The following is a 25,685-nucleotide window of genomic DNA, read 5'->3' on the forward strand; positions in this document are numbered from 1 at the left end:
TGGTATGAGCCAAGTACATTTGGCTGAACAGAAAAGCGCAACGCAGCCACAAAAATATGCACACATGAAATTACTCAGTTCCCCATGTGTGACCAGGCAACATTTAGAGGAAGCAGTAGTTTTAAAAAAAAAGGAGTATAAAAAGATGACATTTTATATAGAAATTCAAAATTCAGAGCTGTCTCATCTCTACACTTACATTAATCTACAAAGACTATTAGAAGATACATAAAAAAAGGACGATTGTGAATATTTTAGGACAACAAAAAAGAAAGAAAGAACAAGCTTTCTTCACATTCTATTTACTATTATTTCTACTATCAAATCCTTGCAAAATTATGTAGTGGGAAATAACCTAATATAACTTGGCTTATCTTAAGCAACTGACAGAATAAGACAAAACACACTGGCCAAGTAACTATGGAATGTCTTTGTGCAATAGAAGTATTCATTCTTTGTCTGAAGCAACTCAGCAGTGCAGACATGCATATCTACTGACACCTTGAGGAGGAAAAAATGTTGGCAGTTTTATTTCAACTTCAACATTTATTTCATCCCATTACTTCATTCCTGGAACCCAATTAATTAGTACATCAACAGGGCAATATCAAAAATACAATATCAAAATATATTTATATTCAATGAGAAAGACAATTGTCTAGAAAAGCCACGGACACAAACACATACTTTTATGTCACATTCAGGTTGTTGCATTTACACAAAAAGTCAGGGAAGCCAAAGAATATTTGAAACTTTCTTACTTTTTAAAAGTAAACATCAAAATTTATAAATATTCATCTAGGCAACATAAATCATCGTAAAATAACATTTTAGGTGACAAAATTAATGGATACATTTAGGCTTGTTGGAATTTTTCATACTAAATAAAAATGCATCAACTGTCCGATGTTCACAGTTCTTTTTTTAAAAAAAGGCAAATTTTCTTTCATTGCTCAGAAATATAATTAATGATGCAACCAAAAAGATGCATGGTGTATCCCCTCCGAAGCACAGCAAATATGACTCATCTTAAGGGAAAACTGTAAACTGCAAAGAGAGCAAAGCTCCAAAAATGGCTCTGAAAGTAGTGAAGAGATGCATCCCACGTACGGTTGCAGTGATCTCAGTCAAATACCGATTTCTTCCTTGTGTCAAGTCTTGTTGTGCACACGGAAGTCAGGTTTTCATATCTCCAATATAAAAGAATCTGGTTTGAACCTTCATCATTCACACCTCAGTGCATTTGCTGGAATATATTGCATTTGCTTCACTGTTAGAGACAGAAAAATAAGAACAGTTAATAAGCACCACAGAGAGGAGTTGTTAAATATTTTAATAGAAGTCTACAATGAATGCAAAGCAGTGAGAAAATACTTACTGAAGTTCCTTTTGCAGTCTTTTCAGTTTGTCCTCTAGCCTCTCGTTTTTCACTCTGATGGGATTGTCAGGTATAAACCAGGCAGCAATAAATTTGCACATCACCACTACATGCTGAGCAAAGAGAAGCACAAGAGATGTCAGCCAATGTTTAAGCGAAAATGAACACGGTGTTAAAAGATCCAGAAAATAAAACAGAAGTTTAAGTTAAACAGCTCTAATTATTGTACCTCAAACAGAATAACAAAAGCAAAGCGGAGTGCCAGAATGAGCCAAAATTGAGACGTGAGACTCTGGTCTTCATCACTGCGGTAGTCTTTATAACTGTTGAATACATGATACACATTCAGTTCAATGACACTGTAAGATATGAACCAACCAATTAAGTTCATCTTCATTATTAAAAGGTATATCAAAACCAACAAAACAAGTGTCACCTGCAGCTCGTAATATTATATCCACTCTTTAACAAATACTCGAAGTCCTTTCTCACTTCGGGATTGGACAGGAATGCTGTTGCCAGAGTGTTGTTGATATATCCTGTCATACAGCTGTAATCAGACAAAATAAATGCACTCAGATACTCTGTTTTTACACTTTTTTGCCAATAAGCTGTGGTGAGATTAAAAAAAAGTTTATTTGGTTTACTACTCACTCCAGGCTTGTACTATTGCTGGTAGCACAAGGTCCATAATGGTAACGATACACCAGACGGGGTATGAAGTCAGAGGAAATCCCAATCACTAGTCCATTAGCAATGACAGCCATCACTCCAACAGCTTCTAATATTCTAGTCCACACACCTGGCACAGGAAAACACAATCTACAATGTTTATTCAATGATGAAAACTGACATACGCGTCGGCACCACTACACAAATACAGCAGCTATTTACCAATGTCATTTGTCTTTTTGGGCACTAGGCGGCGCTCGAGGCTGACCATCTTGATGGCATCCAGTCTGATCTCAAAAATGTTATTGATAAGGGCCAATAAGGGAGCCAGAGGGAAGGCAGCCACAAAAATGGTGGTGAAACTGAACTGAAGAACTAATGACACAGAGAACAGTGCAAGTTAGTGGATATTAATAGCATGGGAACATTACCACAAAAAAAAATAAAGCGTGTGGCTCTACTGTAAATGTCAAAACATAAACTAAAATTAATAAAAAGATGTTATTGGTAAGTCAGTGGGGTACTGTAAAACTAGTAAGACAGGTAATTGAGAAAGATACGAACCCATTTCCAGAAACTCATTAAACAAGCTGAAAGCATTAACTTCACTGAGGTCATAATTTTCCAGCCAGTTACGAAGCTTGCAGGGGTCACATGGGTCAAAGTTGCCCTCCTCTTCTCGACATGCCTTCCGGCAACATTTACCACACTTTTTGCTCACCGTCTTGGCTTTCGTCCGCTTAAAACACAGCTTTAACCAGCTGTAGAAACCAACAAAGAAATTAGAGAATGAAAAATCCAAAAAGTCCATTAAATACTGTAATATTTTTATTCTGGAAAAATGTTATCTTTTTTTGGTTTTAGAAAACACTTACGGCACTGTGAACTCGAATATGTTGTTGATTGTTTGTTTGAGCACCAGAATAACAGCCATCTGGATGAAGAGATCTGTAAGGCAGCCACTTGGATGACACTAAATCACAGAAATTTTTGTTTGCAGTTAGAGTTCGAGATTAGAATCACGCTTTGAATAAATGTCTACATAAATATAGCTGAATATGCATTTCTAAAATATAAATGTAATGTAAAAAAAAAAAAAAAGAAATACTGGCATGACTTTTACCTCTTCTAGTCTCCATTCCCCTGCAATTCGAACATATTTTCCTGGATAGCCATTGATCCTAAGAACAGCATAAAGAGACGTTTAAAAAGCCTGCCATAAGAGTAAATAGCTACAAAAGCTAAGGCTGGGTTTTGACACAAATTTCTCAGTTCCATTCGATTCTGATTCACAAGCTTGCAATCGATTTCAGATTCAATTCAATATGGCTTATTTTGGATATATATCAGGTACAGTACAAGCCAACTTTTCTCAAGGAAAAAAACTATCTCTCAACTAATGCTGTAAATAAGAGTCAGTTGGTACATTACTATAATATTGAAGGTTAAAATTAGCTGATTTGCATACAAATGCTTAAATTACACTTTGTGAAGTTTTTATAATAATAAAGTAACAATTACATAATTATATTTCTACTCCAGTTCGTTTTTTGAAATGCAAACATTTAACTGGTGGCTGTCATTAAAACTTGGCCGATTTATTCAAACATAAGTTAAACACTGAAGAACAGTTACAAAAATAATGTTGTATGGTGCATATATTAAGCACTTTTCTAACGGACTAACAAGCTTATGGCCACTGAATATGTTTATTCTGAGGTAAATGTGGCATTGTTCATAAGCTGTTATATTAACGTCTTTGTGGCGCAGTTGAAAGACCAACTTCAGTAAGTTGTACTCTTTCGTTTAACATACCTTCGGATGTTTATTCATGTTTATTTTGTGCTGAAACTGGTAATAAAGCGGAGGAGACAATTAGTTCAAGTGCGCTTCTCTCGAACAGAGGCTCTACAGCGATCTGTCACTCCACATTAAACTGCGGCAAAATGCCATTTATTGTTTGAATATTGTAATAAAATGGACAGAATTTGAAATCTGAGATGTGTTTCGTCTCAAAAGTAACAAAGCACAAAGCTTATTGTGATTTGTGCTACAGTGTTCCATTCATTAACTGAAAACAGGCTAGACTAATCGATTCATAGGATTTAGGAATCGATATTGTTTCGTGAAAATGAGAAACGATTAAAATCAAGACCCAGCCCTAACAAAAGTAAATACACGTATGCATAATTACCTTCCTAGAAAGAATGCCACATAAAATAGAGATGAGAAGAGAGTGAAGAATTGAAATGTGAACATCTTCACTGTGAAGTGCTTCTCTGTGGCTGCAAAAGAGCGGGTCTTTTCTGCAGATAAACAGGTATTACATTTTAGTACCGGTAGTTTTTCAGTTTATTAATGTCATGCAACATTAATATTAATATTAATGTATTTCATGCAAAACAAATTTAATACCCACCAAACTCACACAGTTTGAAGGCCACAATTTTGTTGACCTGAAAAGAAATCAATCCCTTATTTTCTTCCAAAAGACCCATGTTCTTTAACAAGCAATTTTTTGTTCTAGTTAGACATATTATCTATCAGTACTTACCCGAGTCATAACCTGAATAGTAATGTAGTGCAGCACTGCTCCAGATAACATGGCTATTGTGGTGGCATGATCACGCAGAAAGTCCCAATCGCTTTTGGACAGCAATATTGCAGTTAAAACACGGCAGATGACCAGAGCATGGGTCAGACCTATGATCACCACCAGCTGAACACAATGAAGATACATCATTATTTGTTACATTATTTGCTTGTATATGTAAGCAGAAAGTGAAAGTAAGTTTCTCACCACTAATGTCACCAAAAGAAGCACCACGATGCTGCGCAGATAGGAATGTCTGAACTCTTTTGGCTTACACTGAGGGTTATTTACAATCTCCAAAATCAATTCTTCCTGTGCATAGATCAAGATATTTGGCTCCATTAGAAGATGTACATTAGATATGCTAAAAGTGATGATGAGAAAAAAAGTGATGACCCTACCTCCTCCTCGCACCAGTCATACACTTTCCACTTTGACACATACAGAGCTCGATGTCTCTTCCACAGCTCCAAGAACAGAGTTGCTAGTCAAACAACATCACAGTACTTCAGCGTCTATGTCATATCACATAGAAATATGCATTTCATTTTTGCTAAATGGCAAAAACTCACCCCAAATGGCCATGAACATGGCAAAAGCCACCGTCCCTTCATTGTCAAATAGTTGGCTCACCTGTTAGCAAGGATTTACTTTGTTAACACAACTAGTTTAAGGTGACACAGAGAAGCACTGGCAGAAAATAGTGGCATTTATTTTGAATACACAATACTATTTAAAGTTAGGGGTCAGTAAAATTTCTTTTTGAAAGAAGTTAATACTTTTATTCAGCTATAATGTACTACATAGAAAAAAAAACCTTAGCTTTTGAACAATAGAGTGCGATAATATTCAGCACTCCTCAACATTATTAACTGTTGTACACTACCAGTCAAGTAGTTTTTTATGTTTTGTGAAGTCTCTCAAGTCCCAAGCCCAACCATTTATTTGATACAAAGTGCAGCAAAAACAGTAAAATTTTGAAAGATTTTAACTATTTAAAATAACTGTTTTCTATTTGAATATATTTTTAAAAGTGTAATTTATTCATGTGATTACAAAGTTGAATTTTTAGCATTGTTACTCCAGTCACATGATCCTTCAGAAATTATTGTAATACTCTGATTTGCTGCTCAGAAAACATTTATTATTATTATGTTGAAAACAGCAGAGTAGAATTTTTTAAGGTTTCTTTGTTGAATAGAAAGTTCAGAAGAACAGCACTTATCCGAAATAGAATTTTTTTGTAACATTATAAATGTTTTCATCACTTTTGATCAATCCTTGCTAAATTAAAGTATTACTTTCTATTATTTATTTCCCCCAAAAACAAAACAACAACAACAAAAAAACATTATACTGACTCCAAGCTTTTGAACGGTACAGTGTATAATGTTACAAAAACCTTTTATTTCAGATAAATGCTGATCTTTGGATCCTTCTATTTATCAAAGAATCCTGAAAAAAATGTAGTCAACTTTTTTAAATATTGATAATAATAATAAATAATGTTTCTTGAACAGCAAATCAGCATATTAGAATGATTTCTGAAGGATCATTTGACACTGAAGACTGGAGTAATAATGCTGAAAATGTAGCTTTGATCACAGGAATAAATTACATTTTAAAATATATTCAAATAGACAACAGTTATTTTAAGTAGTAAAAAATATTTCAAACTTTTACTGTTTTGCTGTATTTTGGATCAAATAAATGCAGCCTTGGTGAGCAGAAAACTTAACTTCTTTAAAAAAAAAAAAAAAAACATTCTTAAAAATTTTTTTGACTGGTAGTATCTTATATAAGTCAATAGTGTTGAAAAGTGCTGAACTGTAATTACACAATGACTTGTTTATTCACTGACTTTGGCATATGAACAGGTGTCAGACAGGTTCCACACACTGCATCCTATGTCACATCTTGGACACATGATGATGTCGGAGTCACAGACTTCATGACTGTAACAACACACCATAGTACACACACACCAACAACAGTTTAGAGATAATTAGGTGTAGATTAGATCAGATTAGTCTGATCTGTCATTTGTCTCTACACCTCAACACTCATGTGAATCTGTTTGCTCTAAATATACTCACATGAGTGGACTTGTATTGAAGAAGGCAAGGCCGTACAAGAACACAACAATACCAATAACAGCTGCAGGGATGAGCATGCGTGTGTACCAGCCCAGCCACAGGTAATACAGTGCCACTTTCTCCCCAAAATAGTCCCTAAAATTACATGTAAACAGTGTTTAAAAAATAGATGATGATGAAGGAAGAAGAACAAGAACAAAGAGAACTTACTTGATATCAGTGACAGGCTGTTGAAAAAGCTTCATGACTGCCAACCAGCTTGCCCACTTTTTCTTTAGTTTTTTCTGCTCTTGTTTCTGAAGTACAATGTTTAACACAACCTCTTAGAATAAAAAGCTCAGGTTACAGTGTAGATGAATTTAACAAATAAGGGCTGAAAGACATTTACCTCATGCAGACAGAAGATGGACTCAAAAGCACCTTGACACAACAGCTCTGTAAGGCCCTCTTACAATGTAAAACAATGGATAGAGACATTGATTATATTAGAGAGGCTCAGTTCTTGTCCCTTTCAATATTTCCTAAAAAAAATTGAACATGAATAGGTGTTTTTATTTATTTATGGGGCCTTTTAATATGCGCTTAGGCAAATTTTAAATTTAGTTTCACATTACACCTATTCTTCTTCTATAAATAAAAAGGCTTAAACTTGTAGTGCTGTCAAATTGATTAATCGCAAATAATCGCATCCAATATATATATGTATATATAAATATATACATATATATATAGTAAATATATACATGTATGTGTGTGTATTTATATATACATATACATATACACAATACACACACAAAAACGTATTTAAACATTTATTTTGGATGTGATTAATCGATTTAACTGCACTAACTTCAAGATATAATTATATAGTCTATATAATATAATTATTATATATCTAATATGCTGATTTATTATTAGAATTATCAATGTTGGAAACAGTTGTGCTGCCAATAATTTTTTTGGAACTTTTTTTTTCAGGATTCTTTGATAAATAACGAGTAAAAAAACAAAACAAAACAGCATTTATATAAAATATAAATCTTTTCTAACAATATAAATCTGTGCTATCACTTTTTATTAATTTAACACATCCTTGGTGAATTAAAGTATTAATTTCTGTTAAAAAAAAAGAAAGAATAAAATTTACTGGCCCCAAAATTTTTAACAGTATTGTATATTGTTAGAAAACCTTTCTGTTTTTAAATAAATGCTGTTCCTTTTAAGCTTTTATTGACCAAAGAATCCTGAAAAAAAAGTATCGCAGGTTCCAAAAAAAATATTAAGCAGCACAACCGTTTCCAGCACTGATAACAAATCAGCGTATTAGAATGATTTTTGAAGGATCATGTGACACTGAAGACTGGAGTAATGATTCCGAAAATTCTTAGAATTTAATTACAGATATAAATTAAATTTTAAACTATATTAATATAGAAAAGCATTGCTTTATATCATAATAATATTTCACAATAACACATTTTTTTCTGTATTTTTGATCAAATGAACACAGCCTTGATAAGCATAGGAAACGTCTTTAAAAACCATTAAAAATCTTACTGATCCTAAACTTTCTCCAGCAGGGTAAATATACATAAATAAATAAATAAATGTTAGTGACCCCAAACTTTTATAAGGTAGTGAAAGTTTTTAGTTTCAGGTTCGGGATGAGATATGACAACAATAGGACAAAAATAGTAACTGAAAGTAAAAATGAAAGACAGAGAGAACAGGAGCTTTGTAATAGGAAAATTTACCTCCTGATCCTATAAACGTATTGTATAAGACAAAGTGGACAATCCTGATTCTGTAAAAACACAGAAATAGAAACTCATTAAAAAAGCTTTTGAATGGATTGAACAGATTTAAAATGCATTTAAGCACAGTGAAGATGCACCTCACCTGGTGCAGAGTGAGACAGACAAGTCACACTTTTGCTCTCCGCTCCAATTACAGGCATCAGACACCTTTAGCAAATACTTGTACTTCGCAAATATCTCCTCAGGTGCACAGATGCCGAAGAACACCTTTGCATGATGGTCAATTCTCTGTTCAACAATAATGAGAGTGTTGAGTAGGACAGTCAAATTTAACTGAAAGACACAATACTAGTGTGTGTGACGGTGACATAACATACAGTCACTTTAATGTCCTTTTGTTTTAGTTCACAGATAAAGGCATCTTGCTTCTTGAATATTTGGTCCTCCATGTCCTCCACTTTATCAGCCACCAGGACATAGTCATATAATCGAGGAGAGTTACGCTGAATGAAAAACAAATGCAGAAACAGCTAGGTTAAGACAGAAAGACATGCTATTTTTCTGTGAATATCAATTATTGATCACGTTTGAGTATATTATTTTTGACAGTTGGTTTTGTGCCAGTATTTGTGTCTGTGACTGTCCTTTGTTTTTTTTCAGGAAGTTTAGATCATGCAGGAAAATGATGATGTGAATGTCGCATTAATACAACAGTGTGGTAAGACATAACATCCTCATGTGCTTTGCATGTGTACGTATCATAACTGAACATGTGCTCATGTAGAAATGTGACTGTGGTGACTGTGGTATTGAAGCCAGTTGACCTCACATGGTTTCTTTACCTGTGATGGAAGCAAAGGCTCATTTCCATTGTCCAGCTCGTGCAGAGGCACATCGTCCTGCAATACACAAGAATTACAAAGAATAGGTAAAGAAGTCTATATGCATAAACTGTATAAAACGTTTCATTTCAGTGTAAACTCCCTCAGTCAGAATTAGAATTCTACATCTTGAGGACAGCAGAAGCTGTCTCTATGTACTTACAATAAAACAACCCAATCTCTTTAAATGACATATTGTAAAGGAAAATGTGCATTGTGCAAACTTACATTTGTTTGCGAAGCCAAACGTTATCTTAATTGAAATACAAATTTCTAACCCATCTTCGTGCAAGTTATATTACAGTGACAGCTGGTCAGTAATACTTGACTAACCTGCTTTATAATGTAAAAAAGCAAAATGACCATATTACTGTACAGTGGGATCCAAAAGTCTTTTTTTCTACAATTAAGATTTTTACTCATATTGATATGCTGACAGTATAATTTATAATTCCGCTTTCTTTATTATTATTATTAAATGAATATACATTTATGTTACCAAACGTTTTAGATTTTTGGTGTATCTGTAGCTCAATTACAATCTTTCAGAGACCATGTGTTTTTATAGAAATCAACGCTGATAGGATGGGAACTACACTACCAGCCAGTTTTTTCATGTTTTTTTAAAAAAGTCTCTTCTGCTTACCAAGCCTGCATTTATTTGATCTGAAGTACAGCAAAAACTGTAACATTTTAAAATATTTGAATATATTATAAAATGTAATTTATTCCTGTGATTTCAAAGCTGAATTTTTTAGCATCATTACTCCAGTCACATGATCCTTCAGAAATCATTCTAATATTCTGATTTGCTGCTCAAAAAACATTTATTATTATTATGTTGAAAACAGAAAAAGAAAAGATTTTTTTCAGGTTTCTTTTATGAATAGAAAGTTCAAAAGAACAGCATTTATCTGAAATAGAAATCTTAACATTATAAATGTCTTTATCATCACTTTTGATCAATTTAAAGAATCCTTGCTAAATAAAAGTTTTAATTTCTATAATTTCTTTCCCAAAAAGAATGGTATAGTGTATAATGTTACAAAAGCTTTTTATTTTAGATAAATGCTGATCTTTGTATTTTTCCATTCATCAAATGTACTGTACTGATGTACTCAACTATTTAAATATTGATAATAATAGTAATAATTATTGAACAGCAAATCAGCATATTAGAATAATTTCTGGTAGATAATGTGACACTGAAGACTGGAGTAATGATGATGCTGAAATTTTAGATTTGATCACAGGAATAAATGACATTTTAAAATATATTCAAATAGAAAACAGTTATTTTAAATAGTAAAAATATTTCAAAATTGTTTTGTTTTGCTTTTGTACTTTAGATCAAATAAAAGCAAGACTGGTGAGCAGAAGAGACTTTAAAAAACATTCAAAATCTTTTGACTGGTAGTGTATATTATGAGATTATCCATATCTTTTTAACACTGTTACTATTAAAAGATATGAAAAGAGCTTGCTTTCTTTTTCATGTTCTACATTCTCTTTGACTGCATCTGTTGGTGCTGGTATGACTTACAAGTCAAGACATGTCTTTGAGCAGCCTTTTATAGAACTACAAATGCCTGAGTTTGTGTTTGTTTGTGTCAGAAAGACAGAAGGAACCACTAACAACATGGATGTTGATTCCTCACCTCTGCCTTACATAATCATTAACTTAAGTCACAATAATTAAAGTATGTTCTTGCTTTATGATGTTCAAAGACACAGCGCAGCCTCATGACAAATAACCTGTTCGACCACAACAGCAACATTATTCATTAAGTTTTTGCACACATTTTACGCAACACAAACGTGATAATTTTACTCTGTTGCAACATTCATTAATAATGAGTCTAAACCATCTAATCCGTAATAAATCATTTTTATGCATCACACAAGATTAAAGCTATCAGCAGCAAATGAATGAGTTGTCTAAGTAAAACATGAGTGTACACAAACATTATATTTACAGTCACAGCAAAGTCTTACACCTGAAAGTTCTCACCAACAAGACGTTCAGGTCGGGTGAGTGTTCCTCAGAAGAGTTCGTCCTTTTCTGAGGACATTCATCCCTCCTAAATAATGTGGTTATACCTGTCTGAAATAACTACACTATGCACATTTTAAAAATCCACATGAGACAGTTATACATCCCATCACACAGTCATTTACTAAGAAAAAAATAAAATAGTCATAACAAAGTTTAGTCTTGCTTGACAGAAGACTGTAAACAAAAACATGTACCTCCAGTGTTATGGGATATACTGTTACTGTAACTTGCCTCTCTATATGTTGTGGAACCTATTGTTACAGTAATATTAGTAGTGGTGAAAACCAGTGATGTATACGACAGAGTGAGTGCAACAGAAACTGCTACTCCTCTGTCTTCCGTACTGAAAAGTACATGTTTAAAGGTATAAACTGTACATTTAACTGTAAATGACGAAACAACACAACTCCCTTTCTAAATAGCTCTAACTTAATAGACAGGCCTTTACCTATGCACCTGCGAAACCTGCAACACACAAACACACACAAACTGTACCTCTCGATTACTGAAGAACATCCTCCGATCAAAGTTTTCCAAGCAGTTCAGTGAAGTTCGGGTAGACTGACGTCAGAGTCTCTTCTTTTATCCCCACATAGCCGGAGACCAGCTCTAACTACTGAGAGAAAATAAAACTAACTAGAGACCGAACGAAAGCAGTGTGAACTTCCGTATTTCGCAACTCATGTTTAAGAAATCCGCAACCACGACGGTATTATGCCATTTACCATTACAGGTGAGAGGACAGACGTCATCGCTTTCTGTTGAAGGGCGGGGCTGAGGCTTATTTTTTTACTGGCCCTACACACATATCAATACTGATAACAAGAGATCGAAACTCCACTCCACCTCCTCCTTACAAGGACATCAAACAACTATAATAACTACAGTTCACGTTACTGCCAACTGTCATTGAGCTCTTGAGTTGTTGTTAGAATTTGGTCATAGTTATCATTCCTATGTATTTTTTTAGGCTACCAGATTGCCCCCTTAAATCCGGTAAAACAATTCTTTTGGAATAATAATTATTATTTCACGTCAACTGTATCCACCTGACGTCTTTCTTTAAAAAATGCATTTTTATCAGGCTCAGATGTATAGGTTTCTATGTAAGTACTGGTACTTCTGATTGGGCTGAGGCTGCCATTTTAGCAAGTTTGAAGAAAAAGTATTTGATGGATGTATAATATGTGTCGAGAGCATTCACTCAGTACCATTATCTCATTTTTGACCGAGATGCTTTTAGCTGGTTTTGGATCTAAACTCTTCATATATAATTGCATTCAAATGTTCTACAAAAAATGTGTATTTCCCATGACTACATGACTTTTTCCAACAAATTCTACTTTAAATTTTACTTTTATACTTTTTTTGGTTTAGCAGGATAACATCCCTGCTGAAAAAGACAATAGAACCATCACAGAAAATTCTAATGGTTTTCACTACTAATACCACTACAAACATTACAAACCATCAACTTTTAACCATTAAAAATGTAGTGTGTTTTGAGACATATTCTATTAGAATTTATTGGTTTTAACAAGCCACCAATAGAAGGTGGCCAATTACCAGTAGAGACCAACAGGGTCCATTACAGTTTTCATTAAATCCAATTATAACCAGTAAAACCATTACAAATTTTGTGATGTGTCTATTGTTTGTTTCAGCAGGGATATACTGTGCCTTGCAAAAGTATTTTAATCATTTTTTTCATGTTTTGTTAAGTTTCAGCCTTACGTTAAAGCGCTTTAAATAACAAGCATCATGTTTGGTTTCCTCCAAACATGATGCTTGGAATTAAGGATCATCAGACTAGAGGATCTTGAGTTCTTTAGGTGCTTTGTTGCAAATTCCAACTTGGTTTTTATGTGTCTTCACTGAGGATTGAGTTTGGCCATACCGCCATAAAGACCGGATTGGTGGAGTGTTGCAGTGATGTTTGTCCTTCTGTAAGTTTCTCCCATCTGCATATATGATCATGGAGCTCAACTAGAGTGACCATCAGCTTCTTAGTCACCAGTCTAATCAAGAGTCTTCTCCATCGAATGCTCAGTTTGGCCAGGTTTAGGAAGAGTCCTAGTTGTTTCATTCTTCTTCCATTAAGAATAATGAAGACTACATGCTTCTGTGAACCCTCAATGCAGCAGAATTTATTCTGAACTCTTCCCCAGATGCGTGCCTTCACACAGTCCTGTCTCTGAGCTCTACAGGCAGTTCTTTTGACCTCAAGGCTGGGTTTTTGCTCTGATATGCGTTTTCAGCTGTTGAACCTTTTATTATATTCATTCAAATAAATTTGCCACAGGTTAACTCCACTCAAAGTGTAGTAACATCTAAAAGTGAAATGAATGCTCCTGAGATCAATTTTAAGTGTCCCAGAACACTGATGCAATGGAATCATTTCAGTTTTTTATATCTAATAAATTTGCAAAGTTGCTACAAACATGTTTTTTACTTTGTCATTACAGTGTATGGAGTGTAGACTGTTTGGTTATAATATAATATAAGATGTGGGGAAAAAAAGTTAAAGCAGTTTAACATAAGGCTGCAACATTACAAAACGTGAAAAAAATAATACTTGAAGGCATTGTGTATATATATTTAACACACAATTTAACACATCCTTGCCGAGTAAAATATTAATTTACTTCAAAAAAAAAAAGAAAGAAAAAAATGTAGCCCCAAAATTTTGAACGGTAGTGTGTATATTGTTACAACACATTTCTATTTTGAATAACTGCTTTTCTTTTTGACTTTTTATTCCTTATAAGGAATAAATTACATTTTAAAATATATTCAAATAGAAAACTATTATATTTGTTATTTTAAATTGCAATATTATTTCACCACTACTGTTTTTTTCTGTCGTTCTGATCAAATAAATGCATACATATATACATATATGTGTGTATGTATATATATATATATATATACACACAGTGTTGGAAGGTTACTTTGGAAATGTAATAGGTTACAGATTACAAGTTACTTGATTTAAAATGTAATAAGTAGTGTAACTTTTCAATTACCTTATTAAAGTAACTTATTACTTTTAATTACTTTTTGATTACTTTTCTAAATTTCTGATATTTTCACCTGTTAATGATTTTGAAACATTTAAACCAGGCAGAGTTCACCTTACAGTAGCACTCAACACTGATTACTGTCAAAATTCTTTAACACTTGAATTAAGATTATAATAAGTAAGGGATAATATACATTCTTACTTTGCAATAACAACTGGCTGAATGGACATTACCTCACACAGCTGCTTGATAGATTACTTAGATGTTTTGTGTCAATTATTAGACACGAAACACTGGTCTGAGTTGAAATATTTCAACGCAAAGCTCCAATGAACAAATCAGTTGCTAGCAAACGGCAAGTTCAAACTAGACATTTTAGGGATACAGTGCAGTCATACCAGTTTTCTTACACAACATTTCACCACATAAATAAGTAGTAGTACTAGTTTGTTAGTTATCTTATAATCGATTACAGTATACAAAAAAAAAATGTCAGCAGCTGTTTGCATGAAACAATAGAGCAAGTAATATTTTATTAGCTAACCACAAAACGCAAAAAAGCTTCCACCAAGAAAAATTATCAAGCATATAGGACTGACTTAAGTTGCCCTGAATGAGCCTGAGCTGTGTAATAATTTAATTTAAAGCACAGCCACCACAAATTCAGACTTTTTTTTTTTTACTTATTTTTTGCGTCTTTTTATGCCTTTTATTGTGATAGGACGGTAGAGAGATGACAGGAAAGAGCTGGGAGGAGAGAGGGGAGCGGGATCGGCAAAGGACCTCGAGATGGGAATCAAACTCAGGTCACTGTGAGCACACTTGCTCTATATGTCATAACAAAATCATAACATAAATAACATCATAACAAGAAATAGTTTAATAGCTATGATACTGGGTTTGAAATCAAATGTTTGCATAGTTATGACCCAAAAACCCAAAAAGGAAATAAAACATCGAATTGAATACGCATGTGTCCTATACTGTGTCCTAAACTCCTGAAACATCGGTGTCTCATTTTGAGTAGTCAATGCAATTACGAAAAGTCAATTAAATCTGTAAGTGGGGGTGGGTGTGTGAAAAAATTCAGATGTAATCCCCTTTGTAATCACTGGCATTTATCAAAAGTAACTGTAATTTAATACGCATTTTTTCTCAGTAACTGTAACTAATTACAGTAACATTTATTTTGTCATTAAATTACGTAATTCCGTTACATGTAACTAGATATTCCCCAACAATATATATATATATAAGCACTGCCCATTTAATTTAATTTTATTTAATTTAATTTACAAAAAGTAGGAAGTTGTCATTGTCAAACTCAATGTCAATGGGTGTTGTAACCTTGCTACTGTACCAGAAGCAGAATTCATCCCCTAATTTGCATTGTTCATGATCAATCAACATGTGGCCATGCAAAACATTGAGCTTTACATTTTCACCAGCATTAAGACAAAGCCCACTTGTTTAATGTGATCGCAAAGTACATAAGTCAAATTTATTCATGAAAAGTGATAATAAAAATTTGACAAAGAGCCTCAGAATAATTGTATACACACTAAAACACAGATACCGCTACAGACAAGTTTCAAATCGATAGATATGTATGTTATTCTGTTGCACAATATGACAGCAAGAGCTTTTCATGGATTATACAACCAAAACTATGATACATAGAGAGTCAAACAACTTTATACAAAACAGTAAATTTGAAGTACATGAACACTGAAACAGTAGTTCTAAGTATTTACGTTCAAAGCGCTCACTCTGTGCCACCTTCATCATCTTCAAGCGTTTTACGGAAGTGTTTGCGATTTACTTTCTTGCTGCTGTTGAAGACAACACCAGGCACCTTTTTGTCTTCTTCCTCTTTTTCAGTCCCCCACTTTCTTTTTTTCTCTTTATTCTCCCATGAGCTGTGGTGGTGCTGAAGAGGACGATCCTGTCCTTCATCGGTCTCTTGTCTGTCATCCAAATGTTGAAGTCCAACTTCTTCCTTCTTGGCATGATCAAGTTTGCTCCCACTCTGATCTTTAATCTTGGGTTTAGTGAACACAATCTTATTCTCACTTTTGCTGCTATGATCCTGGTTGAAAGCTGGAGTGAAAGTCTCAGTTGTGTCTTTCTGAGACTTCTTGCTGTCTTGAAGGCTTTGTATATACTGATGAGCAACCTGACTATTCTTTTTATCACTGGTTTCTGCAATATCTTCAAGACTGTAGTGGGTCCAGCGCTCAGGGTGCTCAAGGTAGTCTGGGAGTTTTTTACCTGGAGGTTGTTTTTTGGTTGTCTCTGGACCACACTTCCTTGGAGCTGCCTGTGGAGGTGATGGCGGAGCAGGACGGGCAAACGTGCCATCGAGAATGTTGTCTTCTCCTAGATCCTTGGATGTGAGCTTTGCAGCACTATCCAACTGCGCAAAGATGTCCCTGCTCCGATCACAGAAACCAGAGCTCCCACCTGTCAGTCTGAAGGTGGGATTTTCTTGAGGAACAGACTGGACATGCTGCGGAGTCTCATCTTCATCTTCTGAGGACGATGACAAGTCTTCAATTTTCCTGCCGAAATGCTCAATGGGCTCATCAGAGTCAGAGTCACTTAGAGAAAGATCATCTGGGAGTTCAATTGTATCTCTATTAGATAGACTGTTGAGGTCTTCCTTTTCTTTGCGTTTTGAGTCACTCATCGTGCTGCCACTCAGAGGTTACGTCAAGGGATACAGTTAGAAGCTGGATATTTATGCTGAGAAACCGTATGAAAGATCTAAAGATGATAGAAATGAAGAATTACTTGCATTAGTGATGCACTTAACCAGAATCTTCTGGCAGTTACTTTGAGAGTAAAAAATACAGTAAATGTATTGACTGCACCTATCACTAGGGCTAATAAAATACATAGAACGGAGATCTTGAAGTTCAGTTTTGGACAAACTCATGAGAGACCAACTGACATAAAGTATGGGTAGAAAAGCAAAGATGAGGAACTACTCGCTCACCAAACGGTTCTTGAGACACCTGTAGGAACCAAAATGAGAGGAAAGCAGTGAGATCTTCACTCAGTAAATATACAGTTACATGACATCTGCATTATACAGTGCAATCTAATGATACTGAAGCACATGTATTTCAAAACATTAATTATATAATGATTAAAATCCCTTTTTTTATTGTGATGCTGGGGTTATTTAACATGAAGCCGTTTACATGATTCATAATGGTACTGCTTTGAAGAAAGCAGAGGATTTATTACACAGCTGGAACAATGTTTGGATGCATGCAGGTATCTTACTGGGGTTGAAGACTCACAGGTACTGCGAGCTGGTCATTTTAGCTAAAATCGCTGAGTCCAGAGTACCGATCAAAGTTATGCCCATAGCGTTCAGTCTTGAGGTTGTCCTCTTCTTCCTATATAAGCGTGCATGCAACAAAATCATGATGTCTTTACATGTCTGCTTATTAAATTAGCGAAATTATAGGGATTATAACAAAATAAATATACTTGACTGAAACGTCAGTAAACAGTAACATAATCTGATCACGCGTTAAGACAGCTAACGCTGCTTTTCCGCCTAGCTGTGATGATTAACGTGACTATCTTAAGTATCTCAAAACGCCCTTTGACCCCACAAAATTTACGATAACAAAATGATTTAAATATAGCATCAGTATTTTGAAGGTTGATTAGTTATTTGACTCGTTATCTGGCTGTTCACATAAGCAATAGCATACCTTTAGCTGTTGTGCGTGCGCATGCTCTACGTAGAGATGCTTTGTGGGTAATGTAGTTTACCTTCAAAAGGAAACGCTTCTCTGTTCACGTCTCTGTAAAAATAATATAATATAATATAATATAATATAATATAATATAATATAATATAATATAATATAATATAATATAAGGTTTAAATATATAAATCTACACTAGCAGTCAAAAGTGTTAGAACAGAAGCTGTTTGTAAAGCTCACCAAGCCTGCATTTATTTGATCCAAAGTACAGAAAAAGCTGTAATATTGTGAAATTTCTTTTTACTATTTAAAATAACTGCTTTCTAGTTGATCATATTTTAAAATGTAATTTACTCCTGTCATGAAAGCTAAATTTCCAGCATTATTACTGGAGTCTTTAGTGTCACATGATCCCTCAGAAATAATTTTAATATGCTGATTTACTGTTCAAGAAACATTTTTATTAATATCGATATTTAAAATAGTCGTAGAGTAAATCAGAGGTAAATCATAGTTGTAGAGTAAATACAATTTCAGGTTTAGAGTCAGTTTAATATTTAAGGAAACAAATTGTAGAAATTAATACTTTTACTTAGCAAGGATGCTAAGATAATGTTACAAAAGATTTCTTTTGAACTTTCTATTCATCAAAGAAACCTGAAAAAAAAATCTGCATAGCTGTTTTCAACATAATAATAATAATAATAATAATACATGTTTTTTTTTAGCAGCAAATCAGTATATTATAATGCTTTCTGAAGGATCATTTGACTGGAATAATGATGCTAAAAATTTGAAATCACAGATTATTTTATATTATTCAAATTATATTTTAAAATATACTCAAACAGAAAACAGTTATTTTAAATAAAACTGATTTTGCTATACTATGGATCAAATAAATGCAGGTTTGGTGAGCAGACGAGTCTTTAAAAAACATTAAAAATCTTACTGTTCAAAAACTTTTGACTGGTAATGTATATAATACAAATATACAAAAATGGTTTATACAAGATATTAATATATATTTAATAATATTGAATAAATATTTAAATAAGTGAAACGCCATTTTATATTAATGTTGTGATGTTTAATGTGAAAATAAATGTGTCTAATTTAAATAAGCTGTCTTAATTTAAAAAAAAAAAAAAAAAAAAAAAAAAAAAAAATAGAAGAACCATAGAAGAGCCATTTTGGTTCCCAACAGAACCTTTAAGTGTACAGTTCTTAAAAGAACCATTTTGTTCATACTAGTATGAAGAACATCTAAAAAAATCTAAAGAACCTTTTACCACTATGAAGAATCTTTTGTGGGTTGAAAAAGTTCTATGGATGTTAAGGATTCTTTATGGAACCACAGATGCCAAAAAATTACTTTCAAGGGGATTGAGACACACCCCCAACGTCTTGCTATCTGCTCGATGACCAGCAGAGGGAGCAAATAACCTAAAATAGAACCACGGGCGACCTAACCGAGTGTGTCTTCATTAAACATTAATTGACGTAATGGATATGCCGGAGCACAAAAAGCAGCCAAATCCCCCTATAAGTCTCATTTACAAGACATTTCCAGGCGTAAACTTTTACAGATTAATTTTGAATTTAATTAAAAAATGTATACTGTGTAGTAAAGTGACTTGCCATAGACACATTAAAGAAAGAACGCGACCCCAGAGCCCCGTAATACTTGTCAAAAATTTTCTGAGAGTATGCCGACGGAAAGCCACTCCCCTTTAAGACATCATCATCTTCACCATCTCATCCGCTCGCCGCCGCCGCCAGTGCTGCTGCTCTAGTAATTGATGTTATGGAGAAGAAAGCGAGCGAGGGATTCACAGTTTAGCCACTACAATCTTCTTTTTAACATCCTATAGCTTGAAGGCGGAAATCCCGGTCGGCACCTTACTCAGCCAAAACCAAAGCAGATTAATCTGGTTGAGTTACAGATTTTTTTCATTGTCCCGTGGGAGAAAAGAATCGCACCAACTTAACATGAAGAGAATAACGGGGAAGACAAAAGAAGCCACTTTGATAGAAATGTCCAACACGCTGGATTCACAGATTGAAGGTAAGGAAACTGTTACCTGTTACAACAGTTGTGTAACTCTAATATGCCGTATTCATAAGTATAATGAGAAGGTCAGTATCCTGGGAGTTGTTAGCATAAAGGACAAGGGAAATAAATAACCTCGGCGTTAAATCAGCTGGCAACAATGAAAAAGAAACACTGCTACATGTTCGCTAGGTCAGTTCGCCTTAACAAACTAAAGACGTGTAAACAAAGTACATATTTCCATATAAGCGGTGTTGAGCTAAAATTAAAACTGCCTAAGTTCCTAAAATGACAAGGCATGGAAAAGTTGTGGTGTACACCCAGAGGCTGTTGTTACCTGGCACCGTGCTGTATCCTGCATTACGAAAGCGTGATTTTATCAGGGTTTGAATTCGTTAAAAAGTCCTATTATTCATTTATGAGCATGACTTACAGATTTTGAAAAAGTACAGATGTTGTTGTACGTATCTTTGTATGAATTATAGTTTAAGGAGCACCACCCCTTTAATTAGTTTTTACATTACTCCTGCTTGCCACATGGCTTGGCCTCAGTGCCAGTTAAACTTAGGAATGCAAACAGTCCTTATGTTGAATCAGTAAAATGTCTGGTGTCTTTGTGACTCATTCAAAGTTTATTCAGTTCTACTGAGCACAGGACATTTTTAGACTAGAAAAATCAAGCTCCTACTTTAGGAATGTGCTGTGAAAAAAGAAGTGAGCAGTCTTTGTGTCAGTGTAGTATTGAATGTTTTTGGGTTTGTAGTGTTGCGTCAGTCAATTAGCAAAATCCTTATTTGTGACCCTTGACCACAAAACCAGTCATAAGGGTCAATTTTACATTGACGTATGATTTGTTAGAATAGGACCATATTTGGCTGAGATACAATCATTTGAAAATCTGAAATCTGAGGGTACAAAAAAAATTACAATATAAAGAAAATCTTCTTTGAAGTTGTCCAAATGAAGTTCTTAGCAATGCATATGACTAATCAAAAAATAAGTTTTGATATACAGTATTTACAGTAGGAAATTTACAAAATATCTTAAAGGAACATGATCTTTACTTAATATCCTAATGATTTTTGCCATAAAAGAAACATGTATAACTTTGACCCATACAAGGTATTGTTGACTATTGCTTCAAATATACCTGTGCTACTTATTTACATTTACATACATTTATCTGGAGTGATGCCCAATAGGCTTTGCAATAGCAGACCTTAGAAGGCCCCTCCTGACACAGGGCTTGGGAAACGTTCCTGGTTTTCCCCCATGACTACACTAAATACAGTATTATCTGAACAGAATATCCTGCGCTGACGGTTTAGCTCAGGGATGTGACAGATGTGTCGTGCAACAGTGTAGTTTGATCCCACTCGATATTACTCGGCTTGTTTTTTAATAATGTAAAATGAATTACTGAGCTGAGCAGAGCTGAAATGAATCAGTCCTGGGTCTAGTGCTTTGCTCCTGTCACCCTGAGGCTTTTTGTTGCACAGGTTGGGTAATGGTTGTTAAAGCATTAAGGCTTAAGGGAGACTTTTATTAAGTGTGAGGCATGTAGGTGTATGTTTATGTCCACGACTTGTGTTCACATAGATGTGTGGGTGTTTATGCCCAAGTGACTTATTATTTTTATTATTATTATTTTGCTCTGCAGTTCTTTTGACTGATGCCGGGGTTTGCCTGTGTTATGAATGTAGGAAGGAGTGGTTGAAAGGAAAGAGAAAATCTATAATGTAAGGAAAGTGGCCTTTTGGTTGGGAATCATCTAAATTATATTTCAGGGGAACCCCAGCCTAATCCCTCCTGCTTTGTCTGTCATTACAACTGTTTAATCTTTGTACTGATCATAGGTGATTCACTGGATAGTAATTTGATTATGCTTCCCGACTGGGACTGTGGCACTGCACTGCCATGTCTCACATTCTGTCTGCAATATGTGATTGAAAAATCAGAGGGATTTACAGATTTACTCGCAATTTTGTGTATAAATGTGTGTGTGTGTATATGTGTATATATATATATAAGATTTGCGAGTTTAATATGCGTTTGATTCATAGGTGCCTAATTCACAGTAAAACGAACAAGTGCCGCAGAGTGTGGTCTAGAATACATTTAAGCAGCTCTAAAAGAGTTTTAACTTCTCTTAGAGAATCAACTCAAAACCCACAGGTATAGGCAGCTCATTATTGCTCCTTAACAATGTTCACACACAGTATTTTATGTTAGCAATAAAGCTTCCTGTTGCAGCAGTAATTGAAGCATGGTAATGTATTGCTTCTTATCATCATCATTGTTATTGCAGCATGCATGTCATGACTGTGCATCACTGTAATTGTTTAGTTAGTCATTTTTTAAATTATTTTATTGCACTCCTCAGATAATAATTAAATCCAATTACTTTTTTGTAGCTTAAACAGTTTATTCACCCTCAAGCCATACTAGGTATATGTCTTTCTTCTTTCAGATGAATACAATCAGAGCTATATTTAAAAATGTCCTGCCTCTTCCAAGATTTATAATAGCAGTGAATGACTGTTGAGATTCAATAGTCGAATAGAAGTCCAATAAAGTGAATCCAGCCATCATTAAAAGTACTCCACATGGTGTGTTATGTAAGAGTGTTAATAAAGGCCTCCTGAAGCAAATCGATGTGGTTATTTTAGAAAACATCCATATTTAAAATTTATAAACTATCTCTAGCTTCCACCAACTGTCATACACGCATTCACGAGAGGAGATGGAGTCACAGCAGATGACACACATTTATATATGAATGTTGTTCCTTAAATTTAGAATTTGAGACCAATGTAAATAGTCCTTCCCATTGCAAACAGATCTACATTTGACCTTAAATTTTAAGTCTAAGGTACACAAATGTGCAAAATGTTTACACGTGTACCTTGTAATGTGATCTAGCGATTACTAAGGGAGCTTAGAGCAGAGATATTGAGGTTTCTCCTAATGTCTGTTTAGCCAACATTTGTTGTGGACCATAGCACAAAGACAGCTGCTGTGTTTAAACCAAGTAAAAGTTATAATAATAGTAATAATAAAAAGGTGTTTTCACGATGTGAATACATAGAGGTAATCACTCAAACAAAACAATGAACAATGAGAAAATGATTAAGTGACCTTAATTTAAAAACTCGAGATGGATTCATGTTAGTCCAACTCAGTGTTCAAAAAAATACACATAATTAGAGTTAATTATTTAATGATAATGATATAATATTATATATAATTATATAAAATTTTATGATTTTTGATATGGGATGGGCTGACCCACTTCAGCTGAACTTGTGAAGCATTTTTCACAATAACATAATGTATTAAAACAGCGTTATTGAAATCATCCCTTAGTGCCACCAGTGAGCAAACCAAAGGCGACTGACAAAGTGAGAGGAAAAAAGCTGAGACAAAAAATGTGTCCCCTAGCAAGGCATATTACAATTGTTAATAATCCAACTAGAACATAAAAATGCCATTATTGCCTTATTTTGAAGTTTATCATTCTGAGCTCTCATCATCAGAAAGTAATTTAGTCAGTGCAAAGTGTTATTTCTGTCCTGCGGAAAAACATTTATTGACTCTTTTGTTTTTGTAAAGGGACTGCATAATGTAGTGTCTAACAGTGTGAATCGTTCCGCTGTCTCTTCTGTGCTTATCAGTGCGTTGTCACCCCGGGCTGTCGCACAGAAGACAGAGTCTCTTATCAGGGCAGACCTCATGGTATCCTCTTTAAAGAGTGCAACGTCGACACCCATGTGGACCCTGAATAGATTTCCGAGCCCTCCCTGTTACACCGTGCCTGCATTGTTTTTATGTGTTTGCATGAGTGGTTCTCTTTCCTTGACCTCTCTTGTAAAAAGATTAATTTAGTTAGAGTTACTCAAAGGTTTCCCGAGTCATTATTCAAACAGTATAAAATGAAATTACCAGATTTTTTTTTTCATACAAGAACATGTATGAATTAAAACAGTTTAATTGATGCACCACTTGCACACAACAGCCAACAAGTGAGGCTATGCTTGTCAGTAACTGGGAAAGAGTGAGAAAGAGAGTGAGATTTGTTGCTATGGTAACAGGCTCTTTAATTTAGTTTTCTCTTTGACAGCCATACTGTATGAACAAGTAGCTGACCCAGTAAAAGTCATAAATAAACTCTTAAAGGGATCATTCTGGTTTAAGGAATCCTGTGTTTGTTGTTGTTTTTTAAATAATCATGACTGAGGATTAACAGATTGATAAGAAAATTAACATTCTATATTCTATCTGTTCTATATTTAATATTAAAAATGCAAGACACAGGGTTTTCTTTCAGGAGTTTGGAGATCTGTATGAATATTTATGACTTGCTTTGTGTGTACGTGACTTAAAGTCTGTTTTAGGTTATGAATATATTTATCAGTTAATTTATTTACAGTCCCGCTCCCGATCCCACCGTTATTATTTCTATTGCTATGCACGGTTTTGCTGGAGATAATAAAGTCCCCAGTTCCTCAGAGACACAATTGCATCCTGTTGATAAAGTAGTTCCTGTGTTATTGTACAGCTTTTTTTTAACAGACTTTGCCCTGGACACAAGATGTGGTTTGGAATTGTGGTTTAGTAGCTGTAAATGTGAAATAGCTATTCTGTGAATGTTCTTTGGCCTGATTCTATAGCATTTCCTAACACACTCTTCCTGTTGAGAGTTATGTGTTTTGTCATGCATTACTAGTGCGATGATGTAAGCTTGATTCAGTCAGCCGATTAAAAATTCAGCTTTATATTCCTACTATATCGAATCAAGTGATACCTGAGGAAATGTGAATATGAATGAATATAATGAATATGAATGAATATATTTTCAGCCCATCTGCTGAACAAGCTGAGCTCATCTCAGTCTATCTGCTGAACCAAAAAAAAACTGTTGATGTGTTTACTAGGAAATTACTGTGGGGGCCACAGGTTTGTATCCAGACAGGTTTTATCAACACTACTGCTGCTTTTTCCCTCTCTGCTTCAAAGTATTACACAAAGGTGCCATTATCAAAGCCTTCTTTCCCAGTAGGCCTAATCATCACCCATAATAGCACGATCAGAGGAGGCCTGCGAGAACACAGCACCTGTTGGCTCTGCTCAGAGCAAATATTGGTCTTCTCATAGAATGGCAACGATAGACCAGACCTATTTATCAGTGCACATTTTTCTGATTTTGGTAATGGTTCAAACAGGGGAGGGTGATATAACGGTAGACATGATTAACTGGTATAAATTTGCTGACCGGTAGAGATTTTGGACTGTCGTCTCTATTGCGGTTACATGCTCATGTGGTGTTGCTGTGCTGCGTGCTCACAAAAACGTATTGTTTGCACGCATTTTTAAGCTTTGTGGTTTAAAAACAAGTGACTTCAAGCTGTTAAAACAGAATCAGCAGCAAAAGAGAACTCATTTGGTTAT

The 25,685-nt window shown here is 34.5% G+C and overlaps 3 protein-coding genes across 8 annotated transcripts in view; 1 reads left to right on the top strand and 2 right to left on the bottom strand.

Moving 5' to 3' along the window:
- ano9b (anoctamin 9b) lies at positions 1–12,176 on the bottom strand. Its single transcript, XM_051115739.1, has 24 exons — positions 11,929–12,176; positions 9,339–9,395; positions 8,874–8,999; positions 8,639–8,784; positions 8,494–8,543; positions 7,128–7,186; positions 6,950–7,035; positions 6,740–6,874; positions 6,505–6,598; positions 5,216–5,276; positions 5,045–5,127; positions 4,851–4,955; positions 4,605–4,769; positions 4,470–4,506; positions 4,245–4,356; positions 3,174–3,231; positions 2,926–3,023; positions 2,615–2,811; positions 2,273–2,425; positions 2,033–2,180; positions 1,815–1,928; positions 1,608–1,701; positions 1,379–1,491; positions 1–1,270 (listed from the first exon to the last, which is right to left on the bottom strand). The coding sequence occupies exons 1-24, from the start codon at positions 11,947–11,949 to the stop codon at positions 1,228–1,230; spliced, it is 2,355 nt and encodes a 784-aa protein (XP_050971696.1). The 5' UTR covers positions 11,950–12,176; the 3' UTR covers positions 1–1,227.
- A 3,342-nt stretch (positions 12,177–15,518) lies between these two features.
- Positions 15,519–18,284, bottom strand: tssc4 (tumor suppressing subtransferable candidate 4). 4 transcript variants are annotated; one of them, XM_051115743.1, is made up of 4 exons: positions 18,188–18,284; positions 17,765–17,863; positions 17,455–17,473; positions 15,519–17,222 (listed from the first exon to the last, which is right to left on the bottom strand). In XM_051115743.1, exon 4 carries the CDS (start codon positions 17,143–17,145, stop codon positions 16,222–16,224), a length of 924 nt encoding a protein of 307 aa, XP_050971700.1. In that variant the 5' UTR covers positions 17,146–17,222; positions 17,455–17,473; positions 17,765–17,863; positions 18,188–18,284; the 3' UTR covers positions 15,519–16,221. The 4 variants fall into 4 exon arrangements, with proteins under 4 accessions (XP_050971700.1, XP_050971697.1, XP_050971698.1 ...); XM_051115740.1 differs by having other exon boundaries at positions 17,748–17,863; XM_051115741.1 differs by lacking the exon at positions 18,188–18,284 and adding an exon at positions 17,958–18,181 and having other exon boundaries at positions 17,748–17,863.
- A 1,641-nt stretch (positions 18,285–19,925) lies between these two features.
- ano5b (anoctamin 5b) overlaps positions 19,926–25,685 on the top strand; it is a 33,162-nt gene continuing 27,402 nt past the window's right edge. The window contains exon 1 of one of the 3 annotated variants that reach the window (XM_051115326.1): positions 19,926–20,252. In XM_051115326.1, the coding sequence (XP_050971283.1) occupies positions 20,177–20,252 (76 nt within the window). In that variant the 5' untranslated portion in view covers positions 19,926–20,176. The remainder of the gene's footprint in view (positions 20,253–25,685) is intronic. The other 2 variants (XM_051115324.1, XM_051115325.1) reach the window with 2 other exon arrangements.

The sequence above is a fragment of the Labeo rohita genome, chromosome 7 (assembly GCF_022985175.1).
Source record: "Labeo rohita strain BAU-BD-2019 chromosome 7, IGBB_LRoh.1.0, whole genome shotgun sequence".
Classification (NCBI taxonomy): Eukaryota; Metazoa; Chordata; class Actinopteri; order Cypriniformes; family Cyprinidae; genus Labeo; species Labeo rohita.